At 42.8% G+C, this 18393-nt stretch overlaps 1 protein-coding gene across 1 annotated transcript; it reads right to left on the bottom strand.

Annotated features, from left to right (window-relative positions):
• Positions 1 to 12877: 12877 nt before the first annotated feature.
• On the bottom strand, positions 12878 to 16518 carry KCNJ11 (potassium inwardly rectifying channel subfamily J member 11). The gene has a single exon (XM_009511595.2). It carries the CDS (start codon positions 16117 to 16119, stop codon positions 14917 to 14919), a length of 1203 nt encoding a protein of 400 aa, XP_009509890.2. The 5' UTR covers positions 16120 to 16518; the 3' UTR covers positions 12878 to 14916.
• Positions 16519 to 18393: the final 1875 nt, after the last annotated feature.

Below are 18393 nucleotides of genomic sequence, written 5' to 3'. Positions count from 1 at the left end.
ACACACCCAAGTTTCTAAACCCAGTATATTTTCCAGTGACAAATGCAGGGATAAGCAGCGCTGCAAAGATGCCCTCTCAGTCTTTGCACCTTTTCCAGAAATTCAGGAAGCTGAATGACTGCACAGCAACTGCTCTTCAGTCTCTGTTGCAAACAATTTGTATTTACCCAAACACGCATTTCCGTAACACACAATAGCTCACAGCTGGTGTCTTCTAAGAAATTGCCCATAGAGTCATTTCTGTGTTACAGGAGGCAATGGTGCATACAATACAGAGTTTCGCCTCTAATATCTCACTTCACACCCTCTCCCACTAGCCTTACCATTGTTGATAGTACTACATTGAGAAGAGGGCTTCAGTCTTTGTGCTCCCTCTCACCAGTGACGGGGGAGAAAGTAGGATGGAGGTACAGGCAGCCCTCCACCTCCGCTGTGCATCGTACCAAGCTACCCTGCTGCAGGAATGCAGGGCACACTGGGGAGGAGAATCCAATGCAAGCTTGTTTGTATGGAAATTTCCACAGTCACAGAAAGATACTAGATACTTCAGCAGCAGTGAGTGAAGTGCATGAGCCCATGTCTGTTCTGCAGGCTGTGCAGACCTTGCCAGTGCATTTGGTACCACGGAGAAGTGACACACCATCTATCATAACACAACGAATTTTCACATGATCAGCACAAAGTTGCATACAATTTCTTCACTAGAGGGAGTCTAAGACAAGGATTACTGATCACTTTTAAAAGCCGAGTAAGAAGCAGAGTGGTGGCATAACGAGAGAGGATGTTGAATGATCATGTAAAAGCCAAACAAGAGCTGCCATGTTTCAAAGGGGCTCTTTTATTTTTCCCCTCTTCTCTCACAAGAATGTATTTCTTACGTTATGTCATTTCCTTTTGGAAGAGACCCTGAGAGTGCAAGTGAGCACTAAACTAATGATGCTCTTCCTGAATATGGACACCTCTGCACCGAGTACAGTACATCACCACTGGATATCAACAATATGAGAACCACTGGGTATTTGAAACCCCAACACACTGACCAGGAAAAGGTACTGTTTACATTTATAGCTGGAAACCACAACCCTCCTAGAGTAGGATCCTACATGTTAGAGAAACAAAACAGACAGTGCTGCACTATTTCTGCCAAAAATACACCTGGAGGAAACAGGATTATCCAGATGTCAACTAACTCACTCCTGATGCTACTCAAGGAACAGCTTCCCTGGAGGTAGTTGGTAAGTTGTTTTCTATTAGTGATCTTTTCCCAAGAATTCTAAAGGTAAAAATTACATATAATCACAGCCAGCTTAGGGATGCCAGTTCATTCAGTCTCTGAAGCTCCCAGGGAAGCACGATTCCCAATGAACAGCCAAGCAAACTGATAAAAACTATGATGTGAAATGTGAGAACTTGGATAAAGGAATAGGGTGTTGTCATCAAGGCATGCCTGAGGTTTTTTGATCAGTTTCCCTGTATCTCTAGTCTAGCTGCCCATCTTCAATGTTTTGCTGCTTACTACACATAAAGCCACAGCTCATTTTCAGCTACAACAGTTTTATAATTCTTAGTCTAAATACCCTCTTTCTGTGCATTTTATTTTTTAGCAAGGAAAGAGGAAAATTAAGTGCTGTAAATGTTCATTTATTTGTGCTCACTGAGTATTATAAAATTACCAAGAACTTAACAAATCACATATGCTATTCATAGTCTAAATAAGTATCTGTATTTTAATTTTCTACTGCATTTGCAATATTCAGGCAAGAAGAACCAGCCAACCAGCCATCTGCCCTGATGGGTAGTTTTAGTTCAATCTACAGATAATGGCAGTATCATCAGAATAGTCTTTATTAATTTATCTATTAATTATTTATAGCTCCCAAGTTGCATTTTAGTTGGCTCAGTCTTTGGATTAACAGCTGCCTGTCTTTTGGTTGGACTGATTGCTTTCCTGCACATTAAGCACTATAAACCACATAAGTGGTTTCAAGGGTCTAAATGCCTATTTTTTATTGTACTACAATTTCTACATTGAAAACTCTTTTTGCAGCTGATTTTGTTCTAAGGCTAACAGGAGGGATGAGTGACTACAGCCAGCACTGGAATACTCCTTAACGCCATTGTGATTTTCAGTCACTGCTCCCAAAAGCAACATTCACATGCTTTTGTTCCCATTTGCTTAAAAGCAATGTTTTCATTTGGTACTTTGGTGGCTGCAGGCAGGCTGGAGGTTGCTAAGCCATCTGTGCTGTTACATGGCACTGCAGACCTGCACCCGCTGGATTCATGTTGGATCCTGCAGCCGTCTGCCCGCCTGCACGGCCCCAGCCTCACTGAGGGCTAGAAATCACCAGTCGGCATCATATCCATATGACCTCTGCCAGCTTATACACGCTTTGTTGTAGCTCATCTTTCAGTCTAGACCTGTTCTAAATGTTCCAGGTGTCCCTCAGGCTCCTCAGGACAAAGCCAGGATGGCACCAGTGTTGCACCAAGTATGCACAGAGCATTTGTTTTGTTTATTAAAAAACAAAAAGAAACAAAAAAAATTGCAACATAGTCGTTATGAAGTAGGGAAAAAATAGTGCTGGGATTAGATGCAACACATTCACATACTGCCATAAAGGACTAATTGAAAAGATGCAGTTTGACTCAGAAAGTGGCTAATACATGACATCCTGCTCACATCTGATGTGCATGTGTGATCAGTAGAACTTCAAAGTGGTAACTCGCAACTGCCTGACGATATGGTTTCTTCACTATTAAAAAGAAACAGCAACAAACTTATGGATCTATGTAACCCTTTTGCAAACAGATTCATGCAGAAGCGGCTTTGGAGGCTGGCTGACTGTACAGTCACCTATCTGGCAACAGTGGTGGACTAAACATTATTTAACCAACTGCAGCTCTTCAATCAAGAGAATTTAATTGCATGTTTTAAGCAATAAAGCAACATAACATTTCTATGCACTATCATAGAACCAGGATAACTTGTGTTTATGAGTTGAAAAAATAAAAGCTAACCGAAGTTTATTTTAGGCAGCCATTTGCACTGTGTAAAAGCAGCTCGCTTCTCACATAGCTGTTCCCCTTGGTGCACGGCTCTGCAACACTGCCCAGAAGCTGGCTGCAGTCTGTCCAGCTCCAGGGGCAAGCTCCTAGGGCAGCTCCTACCACTGGCTTCCCAGCACTCCGGCTGATAGAGAGGGAGGACATCATCTGTCCACAGCTGGCAAGGAAGAGGCAAAGCTGCCCTGCGCAAGGCAGAGGGCAGTCTCCTGCCACATCTTGGCGATGCAGACCCTTCTGCACATCTTGGGCAGCAGAGAAGACCTTTCTGGCACAGCATCACCTGCCTGGACAGAGGCGAGGGAGAAGCAAGCTGTGTGCCTTTTAAATTGTGCTGGCATAGCTGTTTTTGGGATCGCAAGGAGAACTAGCAAGGGGAAACTGGGAACTTGATAAGCCAGAGAAAAATATATAATTATGCTACATGTGTTACAGAAGACCTGTAGCAAGTACATTTTTATATGTGTCTAAGCTGTCAAAACCCCATTATTTCTCATACTTATTGCATTCCTCACTGAGACTGGATCCCTCGTTTCCTGTATAAATAACCAAATATATAAATAACAAGGCTATAAAGAGCTAAATAATCAGGTTATTTGACCACCTCTTTTTCACACCTTTATCTGCTTAGCTAGCATTATCAAATACTATAACATGTCTATGTGCCTGTGTGTGTATAGATTAAGTGACTTCTGCCCTGAAGAGATTCAACTCTAGTTGTTACTGGAGAAGGATATAATCAAGGATAACATCAGACAAGAGCTACCAGGCAACTCAGGTGACTGCTTCTACCTACAATCTGTACTTCAGATAATGCCTACAGCTTTCATGTTTGGCAACAACAACAAAAAAATAGCTTTCAAGGTAAAGCACAAAGCCTGGAGAAACCCATCACAAAAGAGGTATTTCTATGGCTTGTAGGTACGTATAATACATCTATGGGTCCTTTCACTTTAAGGGCAGTACAGAGCACTATTGGATAGAACTTAAGGGGAAAAATTTTGTTCCAGGTGTACAGAGTCATTTGGGATAGGAAGGTGTAACTTATGAGTTACTGTGCAAGCATGATTCAGCCCTAGGAGACCCTGGCTGTAGCTTGCTATTGAATTAGTCCCAGTGCTCCAGTAGATAACATTCACCCGGCATGTTATTTTTGCCACTGAGGCTGTCAAGTTGCAACAAATTGGTTTAAACAAAGGTTGAATTTAAGCCTGGATTTTTGCTTTCTTTGAATTGTTTTATTTCAAATGAGTGATGAATGTTATATTCCCCCCTATGAAATTTGCTAAAAGTGGCTGGTAAAAAAAGCCATTCCACCACCAGTTGGCTTTCCAGAAGAATAACCATCTGACAGGAGAAATTTTATTTTCCTTCTCAACCACAATATGTAATTTCATATTTAACCTGCTGTAAAATTATAGTGGCAAGGAAGCAATATATATTTTAGATTTCACACTTGAGCAGTATTAGCATCAAACCCTTATCTGGGTTTTACTTCTCAACTTGTTTGACATCAAACCATAGATCTTCCTGTGATTTTGTAGCAAAGTAACAGAGCACTGTACTTGGTGGAAGTGGTGGTAAATGGGCTGAAAACAGCCTGCTCAAGACAAGTGCTTAATTGCTATCAGGTTGATAGCAATTGGTCTTATTCCTGCTGCCAGAAAAAAACCCATGCCCTTTAACAAAGAGCAAAATTTCTCTCCTTTAATATATACAGTATGACACACTAGGTATGTACATACGTAAGTGCAGTGTCCTACTGAGTCCAGGTACTGAGGACTTAAAAGAGCAGCAGGCGTATACTTTTTTTTCCTGTTGCAATTCTTTCTTCTGTGATGTATCATTCTTGGCTTCGTGCCCCAGGAGTATTTTACTGCAGCAGCTTTTTAACGGAAGTTGTTCTCTCTTGCTTTAGCAAAGTCTCCTCTTGTCTCCAAGAAAGAGAATTCCTACCCAAACCACAGTCCATAAAACTGTCTGTCTTAAATTTCCATATCCAGTTTTGTACCTGACAACATCAGGGGTTGTATGTATGTATCAGAGCCACAGAGGCCAGAGTTACCTGAAACCAATCAAGTCATAAAATATTTGAGAAAAAGGATTATATTTTTCTATGAGTAAACTACAGTTCTCTCCAAAGTCATTTAACAATATTAAAATATTAAGATGTGAGGTTTTTCATGCAGCAACTCACCACTGTGAGAACAAGCCTGTCAGCTAGAGCTTGCAGGTAAACTATTGTTTTATTGTTTCTTATCTCTTAGAAGTAAGTTAGTTTAAATTTGGCTACTAGTTTGCAAATACTCAAGCTTCTTTTAGTGTGGGTGGATAACGGAGTAAGATGCCCCAACAAAGTTACCAGAGGTATTGGAGTCTTACCTAAAGGAGACGCCATCTTTAAGGAAGTCTTTCGATATATCAGAATAATGTGGAAATTATGGAGTTTTCCATCCCACAGTTATGCACTGAATGATCTACAGCTACACTGTAAACTTTAAGAAATGAACTAACAGAACTTTCCCCCTATAACTCACTAAGGATCAAATCAAACGTGGTTTGATTGAACTAGTGCTGACCAGTACTTTTTTTTTCTTTGAACTGTTTCAGAAAAATGAATGAAATATGAGTGCCAGCACACCATTTTAGTCAGGCATTCTCTGAACTGCATCCAGATTTTTAACTCGGTAAGAAGACGTGTTGAATTTAGCACACTTTGGAGTAGTTTCTCTGAGAGTCAATGTTAAGAGCAGCGATAAGTGAATATTCAACAATGAGAACACATTACTACAATTTTTGTGGACAGGTATAAATTTGGCAATATTTTTAAATACAAGATTATGGATTTTTCTATAGATACATTAACTCCCTTTATGGTAGGTCAGTATAAGATTATTGCTATTGTAAATAATTGTATTTCTTCTTACTTTGTAGATGAACGTAAGAGGACTGCTAACAAACTGTCTTTGACTGCAAATCAGAGCCACACAGAACCCTTTAAGTATTAGTTTTAAAACAGAGCAAAACAACCACAGCCATTCTGATCATATCATCCCTGAGCATGACTCTTGCCTTACCAGGCAAACATTACAGGAAGGTATGATAAGCAACAGGATGGCTTATGCAGCAGCTGCATGCCCCTGTATCTCCTAGAGGACTTTAGGCTTGGGATCAGCAATGTATGTGTAGAAGGGGTAGAAAGAGACAGGATGTATATTGTCCACCACCAAAGTTGTCCCCAGGTTAATACTAATAGTTGTTAAAGCCTTTTTTTTTTTTTTTTTTTTGATACGGAAGTCACCTGAAGGCAGCAGTAAGGGATCTTGGCAGTCCAGGCAGAGAGTCACAGAGATACAGAGAAAGTTTCTGAACACATGACATTTTCACATTGGGCCTGCTCAAAGCCAAGTCCAAACAAAGTGAATAAGCAGTCAGTCAGTCTTCTATTCATACTAGTCTCTTCAGGTAGTTATTTAATGCTACAGAACATCAGTGAAATGCGATAATCAGGGTTTTAACAGTAGAACAGAAACCATTCAGCCAACAGGACACATATGTGGAGTGGTTTTGGTGCTAAGACCTTTATCCTCCCCCCTCTCTGAAAAAAAAATAAAATCAAAGATCCTCATTCAACTAGCCAAGAAGCAGTTACCACTTTGAAGATAAAGTGCCTTACTGCAAATCCAAAGGCTAGCATAGATGTGACACTTCAGTGCTGTGTATGTGGAAGGAACAGAAACAGGGTAATTTTAGTTGCCTCATTTAAGGGACTATTCCCTGTTGAGGAAGAAGTATAAAATAAGGACTATGAGGATGGATCTGGTTTAATCTCCTGTGTAACTTACAAAACAGAAAAGCAGAGCAAAAAATGTAAGATCAGATGTGATGTTTCTACTGAAAGATGAAACTTTTGAGGAGGCCTACATTTTAAAACTTGATTGAGCTCCACTTAACAAAGGAAATGGACTCTCTTCAGTGAAGACAGATCTGCACATAACAGTAGAAAGACTTGTGATACCACTGAAATATCTTGAATAGTAGTACTGTAATTTAAGAGTTCTGACTGCAGGTCACAGGGCTATGATATGCTGTGGAATTTTTTATCTTATTTTTTCCCTTCAACAGATGCTGTTCAAGAACACAACAGAAGTGACATAGTTTTCAGGCTATGTACAGTAATGACCACAATAAGTAGGGAAAAAAATCAAATAAAGGAATAAAAACTTTGCTGCAATTAAAAAAGGAAACATGAAGAAACAACTTTTCAAACTGAATGATCAAATATCACTACCAAATGCATCCATTTAGTAAAGCAGGTAGATTCTAAGTGTAAAGATTTCAGCTATGGATGTCCAGACAATACTTGATATAAGAAAATCTGTGATAAGATACTGGCTACTTCCTAGAGAGACATTTCTAAAGATAGATACTGCCTTTGGAAAAATAGCTGTTTACTGCCTATAATTCTAGATAAATTCTCAGCAAGCATGAGTTTTCTCCATGGTTGGTGAAGCCAGCCATTACACACATAGAATCACAGACAGAATCACAGGTTGGAAGGGACCTCAGGGATCATCTAGTCCAACCTTTCTGGGAAGAGCACAATCTAGGCAAGATGGCCCAGCACCCTGTCCAGACGACCCTTGAAGGTGTCCAACATGGCCGAGTCAACCACTTCCCTGGGGAGATCATTCCAATGGTTGACTGTCCTCACTGTGAAAAATTTTCCTCTCACGTCCAATCGGAATCTCCCCAAGAGCAACTTGTGTCCATCCCCCATGTCCTCTCCATGTGACTCCGTGTAAAAAAGGAGTCTCCATCATCTTTGTAGCTGCTCCTTAAGTACTGGTACATGGTGATGAGATCCCCTCTGAGCCTCCTTTTCTCAAGTCTGAACAATGGGAGACAGCTAAGGAACCTTTATCACCACACTGCTTGGCCTGACTTAGTTCTTTCAAATCAAGCCACCCTTATGTATTCAGTGATCAGCACACCCACCGTGTGCTAATCAAAAAAATCACTGGGGATGGCTTTATAGTGTAGCTTCTTTACCCTCAGGGTCAAAATTTACCATCATTTTATATAAGGAAGCTGCTCCCTAGGCAGTCTGCTCCAACAAAATCCATACATTTTACAAGAAGAACACTCCGATCTTCCTGTTCTTCTCACTACTCTCTTTTTCCACCCATCCCATGAAAATAAGCATTATCTTGCTAAATTTTTTTCTCAAGTTTTGAAGGTAAAGGAGACTTAACAACACTGGAAAAATGCATCTGAGGTAAAGGCAGGGTGTGGAAAATATTGTCCCCATCACTTGTATGCAGTCACCAAGAGACAGTGAGAACTTAGAATCATAGAATCATTTAGATCAGAAAAAGCCTTTAAGATCATCAAATCCAACCATAAACTTAAGTCCACCACTAAACCATGTCCCTAAGCACCACATCTACATGTCTTTTAAATACCTCCGGAGATGGTGACTCAACCACTTCCCTGGGCAGCCCGTTCAATGCTTGGCAACCTTTTTGTGAAGACATTTTTCCTAATATCCAATCTAAACCTCTCCTGGTGCAACTTGAAGCCATTTCCTCCCCTCTTGTTACTTGGGAAAAGAGGCCAACACCCACCTCACTACTACCTCCTTTCAGGTACTAGACAAACAGGGCAAGCTGATCTCAAACCACAACATAAACATTCAAGTCATTAAAATACCTCAGCATATAGGATTATAGACTATTCACAAGAGCCATATTCTATCATGCTAGAGAAAAAGGAACTAAAACAAGATTTTTACTCACAGGGTACAGGAAGACATTCCCAGGAAATGTTGTAGCAGAGGGAGACTTTTAACATAAAACATGGGGAACAACATCACTGCTGCAGTAAAGGCACCATTAGAAACAATTTGGGTCAGCTCCCCACCTCATTAACCTATAGCACTCAATCCTAAGAGGAAAAACCTGGTGCTAATGAACTTAATGAACCCCCTGGCAGGTTCTCTTGATTTTAAAGGTCTGGGATTTAACATGGACACCTGATCTGAAGCTCACTGAAGTGAAGGGTCCCTGCTGTTGGCATTGATTCTCTGTGCCTGAGCTCTGCTCAGGAATAACATTATTACAGAATATAACAACAATGCTATTTATATACTGTGCCCCACCCTCTCTTGGGCAGAAAAAGCATAAAGGCAAAACAGTAAGCAGGTATTGGCCACTTAAAATAGGAAATGAACCATGAACAGCCAGGGAAGGATATGGGTGGCTCCTGCCCGAGCATGTGGCAGCCCTACTCCCAATTCAGGCCTCACCACCCTTGTGGTAGCAAGGGCAGAGGGATGGAATGGGAGCTCGATGCCTCCTGCCAAGGCAGGCACCAGCTCCTGTGATGGGAGGAAAAAGGAGATGTGTTCCTCTGCAGGGCTACTGTCACAAGGCCTATGGGCCCCCTCCAGTTCAGATGGAATTGATATTTAAGGCTGCTCAGCTTTGCAGTAAAGGAGCTGGTTAGGAAACCTCTCTTAGAGTTGCTATCTGTGTTTAAACTCAGTAAGTCAGTCAGGCACAAATGTTGATGGGGTAAGTGGTGACGAGGGACTGCAGGTTTTGAATTTTGAAAATTACTTTTAAACTGAGTCACCCCCTGTGATGATTCTTTAAAGTCACACTATGTATTAAAATAGGGATGCAGGCCAGAAAAACTTGCAGCATACCATCCTCTGAAGGCACCTAGCAGTGCTAAGAGCAGGATGGAGGCAGCATTATCTGCAGCCTCTCAGGAATGTCTTCTGCTCTTTTAATAGTTCTCCTTGGGGGGGTGTGGAGGTTTGTATCACGTATCTTTCTCCTGTTGCTGAATCAAAAATAGTACACTGAGTCATTTGTTACAGGCAGTTAGACAGTCACTAGCCCTGTTGAGCACGCATCCCACCACCTGCTCTGGTCCAGCTTACCCAAGGCCTGCTTCACACAAGGGTCTCCTCACCTCAAACAGCAGCTTTGCTTGGGTAAGGTCTGCAGCACTGATTAAATGCCTCTTTCTGCTGCAGCACATGCTTTCAGCAGGTTGGCAGATTACATCCTTTGATCCAAAAATCCACTGAAATGGGTGGGAATTTTTCTGCTGCCTTCCAGGAACTGTGGGTCAGGGCTTTCGGGTTTGAGATGTCCACCCTGGAATGGGGCAGCTGGCCCTGGATGAATGCAGGGCCACATGGGAACACGCACTGCAAAGAGCATTGACCCTGGCTGTTTTTAGTGGCAACGCAAGTATGACTTTGGGCATGGGAGAGAGAAAGGTGTAAGCAGGGAGCCTAAAATGCAGTGGTTTTGAACCTTCTTCTCTTCTCCCTCAGCCTTAACCTGAAGAGCTAAAGCACTTCCCCTTCCGCAGGGACCTGCAAAATGAACAATGGGGAATAATCCGTGGTAGTTTATTAATATCCAGTTTCTAGAAATAGCTATTTCCATGCTTTGTACAAGGAATCACTGTGAAAGTTGCAAGCTTGGCAATTTCACAGAGGTTTTGGGGTTTCTAATACCTATTTTATTTTTGCGTTTTATTTCCCAAAGCACTCTTGTGCTTTACCCCAAATCAAAACAATCTGTGCTAGCACCTCTACAATAATTGCCTTCAGGGGTGACCAATGTACAAAGAAAGAGTGGAAGAGGAAGGAAAACATGAAGAAACAAATTCAGTTTTCAAAGAACAATTAATTGTTCATTAGATTGAAATTATTAACTATTAATAAATAACTAACCACAAGAGGCAGTCACCAAAAAGCCCTCCTAATACTGCTTCTGTTGTGACTTGTACCTTGCTCAACGTGCAGCAATATTTACCCACTGGATTGAGCAATGCTGATCATGCCCAGCCTGCAGTCTCGCCTTTCAGGGCAGACTGAATTTTGACATTGACCCCGTTGCTAATCTATGCTAGCGTGTAAACCTTGGCCTTGTTAAAGACTTTTATACCAGCCACTCATAGCTGCTTTTTAGGTCTCTGATCTCTCATCTCGGCATTGTCACACCTTTGCTGGTGTGAAGGGCTTCCGAAGAAAATAGTTTATTACTTCTTGGCATTGTCTTCTCACTGTGTCACTTGTGGATTTAAAATATTTAGTGTCCCTGGCCCTTTATTGCCTCAATATACAGCCTCTTGAGTTCACTTCTAGTTTGTATCTATTTTACAGGGAGATTTTCCTACTGAAGTACACTGCTATAATACCATACTTATCATGTGCCTTGGGGGATAAAGAGACAAAGTCAGACCCTGTTATACTCTAATTTTGCATGCATATGTCACTTGATTTCATCAGGAAACGTGACAACAAACTGATACGCCCAATGGCTATGTTCTCACCAGCACTCACTACAAGTATTTTGAAACTACAGCATATAACATGAGCATCCTCCAGTCTCTGATTAATAAGCTCTGTGATCCTTCTGTCTATCCAAACAGCTTAACAAACTAACTCGAATGCACAAACCAGTGTGAATTCTGAGCATAAACTGATAATGGTCCATGGACTCTGAAGCACATGAAGGCAATTCCCATGGACACAGTTGGTTCCCTAAATTCAACCATGGGTTGCTACAAAACCTACACCTTCCCACTTCTTGTGTCTGCATCCTCCCCTTGGTCAGGGCAAGCCCTAAGCCTGCAGCCCCAGCTTCCCTCACACTGGTTTCTGTGCAGAGGAAATGTGGAGAGGCAACAGCTGTGGGAGCCACAGTACATTTCCCGCAGCTGCTTGGCATGACCCCAGCTGCAATACAACCTACAAAAAGCAGATATAGGCTGAGAGAGAAAGTTCAAAAGCCCACTCCCTTTGGCCTTCAACTACAGAAACACAGTTTGCTCATTGCCAAGAATGAAGACTCCTCTACATTGAATGATAGCACTGACACCTTCTTCAGAACCTTCCTACAGAGAATGGGGGTGGTCAGCATAAGTACCACTTTAAGAACAATTTCAGATATTTGTGTTCCTAAATACTTTGTAAATGACAAAATGAAAGGAGCCTCACAAAGAAGTAATATCCCTAGTACAAAATAAGTACATTTGTTATTCCTTGCTCTGCCCCTGAAATGCTTCTGAATATTTTAAATGGTGAAAGAAGAACTAAAAATTACAAGAATCCTGAGATTCAAAATCACCAACACTTTGATTGAAATAATTCATTATGGTGATTTTAATAATACGAATCCTGCCTTCCTTATAATATTACGATGACTATTTATTGCAAGACTTTAGAAAACTAGGCAGATTCTTATAAAAGAAGTGACATAAAAGGTGGTCCTGAAAGCAGCCCAATGAATGCAAGCTGCTTCCTCTCATCTTCTCACTCCCATCTCATAGTGAACAAAGAGAATTTTCTCCCTCTCTGTAGCACAGATTTCCCTGAGGGAAAAGGAGGCTTGCATCAGTTGCTGAAAATAGTTGCATGGTAGTGCTGCTGAAGTTGCTTCACATTTAGGTCAAATCTTGACAAAAGCTTTAAAATTCTACCAGAGCAGAAGGGGTTTTATGCAAAAACCTTAAGGTGTATCTTACATGTTGAAATAAGGCACTAAGGAGGCTAAGGAGAAGCCAACGATTTCAAGGCACTGGAAAGATAACTAATATTTTATCTATGACTCTTGTAAGAATAGAGCAGTAGCATTGTGACAGGTGATAAAGAACAACGAACTTTCAAAGGAACCAGGTGTTTAGGAGATGCAAACAGCTCTACTGTTAAGTGCCCCTCCCCCAGGCAATGGAACAGGGGCAGTAAAAGGGAAAGCTGGAGAAGTAATGTGACAATTAGGCTCAGTCTCACAGAAGAAATTTAATCATCAAAGGCATTTAATCATTCCTTATTTTAAAAAACAGGATTTTTTATGATTACAAATGTAAAATATGCCTTTCCAAATTTCCTTTGCTGAATATTTGTTAATGCTAGTTTGACTGTCTCTTCACTGTGAAACACATACCACATTTTTAAAGCTGTTCACAGAGTAGTATTGGTGTATGGGGACTTTGGAAACTGAACAGGCATTTATTCTCTTAACTGGCAGTCTGATAAGAATAACAGGTTTTCATAAAAATGAAATACACAAATATTGAAAATATAACTACTGTTTTATAATTTTAAAACAACCCTTGATTTTACCCAAACATAATTTCATTTTATTACAGATGCCTGAAAATTCCACAGTCAATATGGAAGTTTTTTCATACTTTTGAATGAGTTTGTCATATTGCTATACTGACGAGGCATCAAAAATTTGCCGTATTATTGCCAACACAAACCATTTCAGGCGACTGTCGTGAACTACATTAACACACAAGAACTTGATACTAGAAGCTCTTTGAATAATTAAGTTTGAAAGTAACTTGGTGCCTCTCTGCACAGCTTGTGTAACCAGGTGTTGCATCGGTTCTGTAATGCTTATTTAGCTTTTATTTGGACATTATCTTTTTTCACTTGAGTGGCATTTTGCCCTGCTGATAGCACACTGCAGTTAATACTGCTGCTACCTCCTAATAACCCTGAACAGAAATAAAATCGCTGCTGTTACTAACATCCCCAGACAGAGGATTTGCAGGAGCATGCTAAGGGAAATTGCTCCTATTGTCACTGTGGAACTGAGGGCTGAACACCTCTCCTGCCTGTTTGCCGGTAAATGCCAGACCTTGAATTCAGCTAAAAACCAAGGCAGGCACTGGCTGTGCAGGGCGGTCAGGATATAGATGGAAATGGAATAATTTCCTCAGCAGGAGTATGTTCTGTGACACAGCATCCCCAGAGTGACCACACAGTCTTACACATCACTTCTTTCCCTAAGCACAAAACCCTCTGCTTCTCTTACAAAAGGGAAAGGAGTGAAAGGCTTTGCTTACTGCATGCAGATATAATTTCAGCATTCAGCAGTGCCCTTTAATTTAAAATATCTAATTCTATTTATATTCCCTGATTATCTAACAGAATTCACTCTGACCTAAGAAAGAGATTAATTTTTTTACTGGGTATCCTATTGCCATGTGGCTCTGTGTGTGTGTGTGATGTTGCTTCCCTTCATTTAGACAACTAGAATACAGAATTTTTGCTATTTATATTTCATTTCAGTTGTATACTATCTGCTACTCTTTTTAAAGGGAAAGCATTGCTTAATATCAGAAATGTACAGTCCAAAAAGGTATTCCTTAATGTTTTATTTCAGAAGTGTAAAGAGTTTTAAAATAAAGAAAGTAAATATTCAAATACATGTCATACTGAATGTGGTAGGAGTAGCTCCATACAGTGCAATATGGATGAAGCAAATCTGGCAGTTAATTTCTTTGAGAAATAGAGTATAATACATAGATGCTTCCAGATCTGGTCTTGTGTCATACATAACATTGCCTGACCTTTTTGTTATAATTTAAATCCAGCCTGCTTTATTAATTATTAATATTTTATTTTGCTATATTGATTGTTCAAGTTAGAAAAAAACCAGTTAAAAACTACTGAATTTAGAACACTGCAAGACCCTAAGTACTGCAATCTCGGACGATAAATATACATCTGTTTTTTGCGAAAATGTCATTACCTGCAGATTAACCAATGCAAAATGATCGTGCAATTAAATAGTCTGAATTGAAATTTAAAGCTGCGGACCATGATTTTCCTACTCCCAGTGCTGCTTGAAATCTCTCATACAGTTAAAAAAATATAATTAGCTTTAATTTATCTCACAATAAATAACACCAGAACATACCTTGTGCTACCAACCTGAATTTAAAAAAAAGAGTAAGAGGCCACCTCAGTGTTTTGAGTTCATGAGATCTTTCAGTCACCAAACCCTAACAAAGTTTTCCATTCAAAAGGCATCAAGAGGGCTCATCACTTATGGTAAACCTGGGCTTTAGCTTGACAGACCTCTTCCTTATTGTGCCTTTAGGGGACAATGGCATGCTGTCCATAATGCTTTTGTCCTCCTCCAGCTGCCTAGCAGTGCACGAAGGGGTGGGCACTTTCACCGTGTTGCCAAATTTAGAGTAGTCCACGGAGTATCGCCCATCTTCCTCTGCCACGATGGGCACAAACCTTTGGCCCCAGAGGATTTCATCTGCCAGATAGGAGGTTCTGGCTTGAGTGGTGATGCCGGTGGTCTCCACCACCCCTTCCAAGATGACAATGATCTCCAGGTCCTCATGATGGTGAAGGTTGAGGGGGGAGATGTCGTAGAGGGGGCTGTTCTTGTCTATCACGTGGTAGATGATGAGTGGGGAGACGAGGAAGATGCTGTTGCCCCCCACGGGGTTCTCCATCTGGATGTCAATCTGGTTGAGGGGCACCACCTCCCCCTCCAGGCTGGCAGTCTTCTTCACCACCTGCATGCGGATGGTGGCGCTGATGATCATGCTCTTCCGGAGGTCACCCACCCGCAGCATGAAGCAGAGCTTGCCCTCCCGCAGGGCGATGACCGCGTGCTTGCTGAAGATGAGAGTCTCAGCCCGGCGGTGGGCCTGCGAGGTCTTCATGAAGATGCAGCCCAGCATAATGGCGTTGATCACCAGCCCCACGATGTTCTGCACGATCAGCACCAGGATGGCGGCCGGGCACTCCTCTGTCACCATGCGTCCCCCGAAACCAATTGTCACCTGCACCTCGATGGAGAAGAGGAAGGCGGAGGTGAAGGAGTGGATGCTGGTCACGCAGGGCACAAAGCTGGCCGGGGCCCCCGCCGCCCCCTCTCCGGGGTCACGCTGCAGCCGGGTGCTGTGGTCCAGGTCTCCGTGGGCGAAGGCGATGAGCCACCAGACCATGCCGAAGAGCAGCCAGCTGCAGAGGAAGGACATGGTGAAGATGAGCAGCGTGTGGGGCCACTTGAGATCCACCAGGGTGGTGAAGACGTCCTGGAGGAAGCGTCCCTGCTCCCGGATGTTTTTATGGGCCACGTTGCAGGCACCGTTCTTGCCCACGAAACGTGCCCGCCGCTCCCGGGCGCGGTACCGGGCATGATCCGGCACATCCTCCGCCAGTCGGGTCAGCACGTACTCCTCGGGGATGATCCCCTTCCTCGACAGCATGGCTCCCCGCCGCCGCCGCTCCGCCGCTCAGCACCGCCCCATGCACCCGCCGCTCCGCCGGGGGGCGGGAGGGGGGACGGGACGGCCGCGCCGCGGAGGCCGAGCGGGCTCACGGCGCCGCTGCAGCCCCCGCTGTAGCCGGCCCGGCAGTGCGGCGGCGGAGGGGAGGTGGCGGGGTCCGCGGCGGCCACCAGGCGGCGTAGCCGGGACCGGGAGCGGCGGAGCTCGGCCCCACAGGCCGGTTCCCGGCTTGTGGGGTCGGGCCCCGCCGCTCCCGGTCCCGTTGTTGCGGTCCCCGAGCCGGTACCGGCTCCTCGGCGAGCCCGAAGCGGAGGGACGAGGTGCTGAGGCGTTCCCGAGCGCGCGTGTGTGGATGAGCCGTGCGCGCCTCCGCGTAACGGTCGTTGAGCAACGGGCGCAGCGGAAGGTGGTTAAAAAACCGTTGGGCGCCCCTCGTCGGCGTCGCCCTGTGGGAAGGGAAGGGGGGAGCCGAGTCCCGCACTGCACCCCGGTGAGGGCTGGGTGCGTTTCGTTACCTTTTTACCTCAGGTTGGGTTTGGGTTTTTTTGGTGTTTTTTGTTTTTGTTTCCTTTCCTGAGGAAGGGGGAAGGTCGGGTTTCGGGCCGCGGTAGTGTGAGCGAGCCCCTCTCCCCGGAGCCAATTTCCATAAATATTTGTTTGAGGGTGGATTTGCAGCCAGTATATGGCTTCCATTACCAGCCACTGCTTTGCGGGATGATGTGGTTTCAGGTTCGGCAATTATTCTGTGAAATAGAAAACAAAATGGTGCTGGGGATTTTTTTTAAAGGAAATCTTTAATGTGAAAAAAAAAATTCAGCTGCATGTCTTTCTGTAAGTAGGAGGAAAGCATCCATCTAGTGAATTGGGAAGGCAGTGGTAGGGAATTCCCTTGAGGAGGCCAAGTTGAAGGACATAATGGTTAAACACAGACCTGGAATTTAACGGGCTCGTTCCCACGTAGAAAATTTGCTAGAGTTATTTAGCCTTGATGAAGGAAGGATTTTTCCTTAAAGAAGGAGCTCATGAAATGATGTAAGCTGTGACTGCTCAGGAAAATGTCTGCTGTCCAAACAGCAGCAGTACATGTTGCAAACGAATAATCCATCCGCAAATGGTTAACCTACAGTGACATGAACTTCCAGATAAGACATCAAGATCGCCAGAAGAGGTGACAAAAGGAGGCAGGAAGGCAGAACTTGTGTGTGGCAGTATGTCTGTGTGCATATAATGCATACATGTGCACGCATATAAGGATCTAGCTTTATGACAAGATGCGTTATTTAAAAACGCTTATGTGACTGCTCCGCTGTTTGAACAGCAATATTCTCATTTGTGTGTTTACTTACGCTGGTTTAAATATTTTGTGTCTATTTCAGTTCAGATGCCAAATTTGTAGAGTTGCTAGGGCATCCTAGGATATTCTGGATAAGAGTTTTCTTTTTCTTCAGTGCTAGTGGATTTATGATTATATTTTTCTAATCATATATGTCTGTTGACTTTCCCTTCAGTTTTAGCTCTAAGTGCTTCGGTACATACTGTAAGCAGTTAGTGGCGTTGATCGCCTGGGCAAGGTGGTTGCCTAGTTGACAGTTGGGCACCAGCCAGTTGGGGCTGAAATTAACTTTCGCCTACTTACTGTGTGGCCCACCTAGGGATTTTGGAGTAGTATTTTTAAGTAATCACTCTGAGGTCTATAAGCAGTCATTATAGCTCTTGCAATTAAATTATTACTATTACTTCAGACTAGTTCTACTTTCTATACATGAATAGTTGCATGTCCTTGGACACATACATTCCTTTTGGAGGGGTCAGTTTCCCAATACTCTACATTTTATCCTGTTCTGGGTCATCCTTCTTGCTGCTTTGATAAATAAAATGGAAACGACAACAAGGTGCCCTGGCACCTGTCTGCCAGGCCGCTGAGCTTAGCCCAAGATATTCCCCCTTTCTCTGTATCTCTTTGCTAGACATTTTTTGTGTGCTTGCTGTTAATGTCAGGGCATCTACACTTTTACTTTGTTAAGTACCTGTATTATATATACAATTTAACCTCAAATATATTGTATTTTTCATACTTTTCTTTCTAAACACTTAAAAAAAACCCCAAATGGATAAAATTATTTGAATATTCACTTGTCAAAGGTGTGATTCTCCAGCTGATGACAGCTCGTAGTTACTTCCAGGATTTTGAAGTGAACATGAAGACGCTGCATAATACCATGCAGTTCATTAGTAACATTTCACACTCTTCTG

The sequence above is a fragment of the Phalacrocorax carbo genome, chromosome 5, assembly GCF_963921805.1.
Source record: "Phalacrocorax carbo chromosome 5, bPhaCar2.1, whole genome shotgun sequence".
Classification (NCBI taxonomy): Eukaryota; Metazoa; Chordata; class Aves; order Suliformes; family Phalacrocoracidae; genus Phalacrocorax; species Phalacrocorax carbo.
The sequence above is the reverse complement of the archived record's forward strand: the minus strand, read 5'-3'. Positions and strand labels throughout refer to the sequence as shown.

What these genes read in the sequence shown, in the direction of transcription:
- KCNJ11 (XM_009511595.2), bottom strand. Translation starts at nt 16,119, where the DNA reads ATGCTGTCGAGGAAGGGGATCATCCCCGAGGAGTACGTGCTGACCCGA.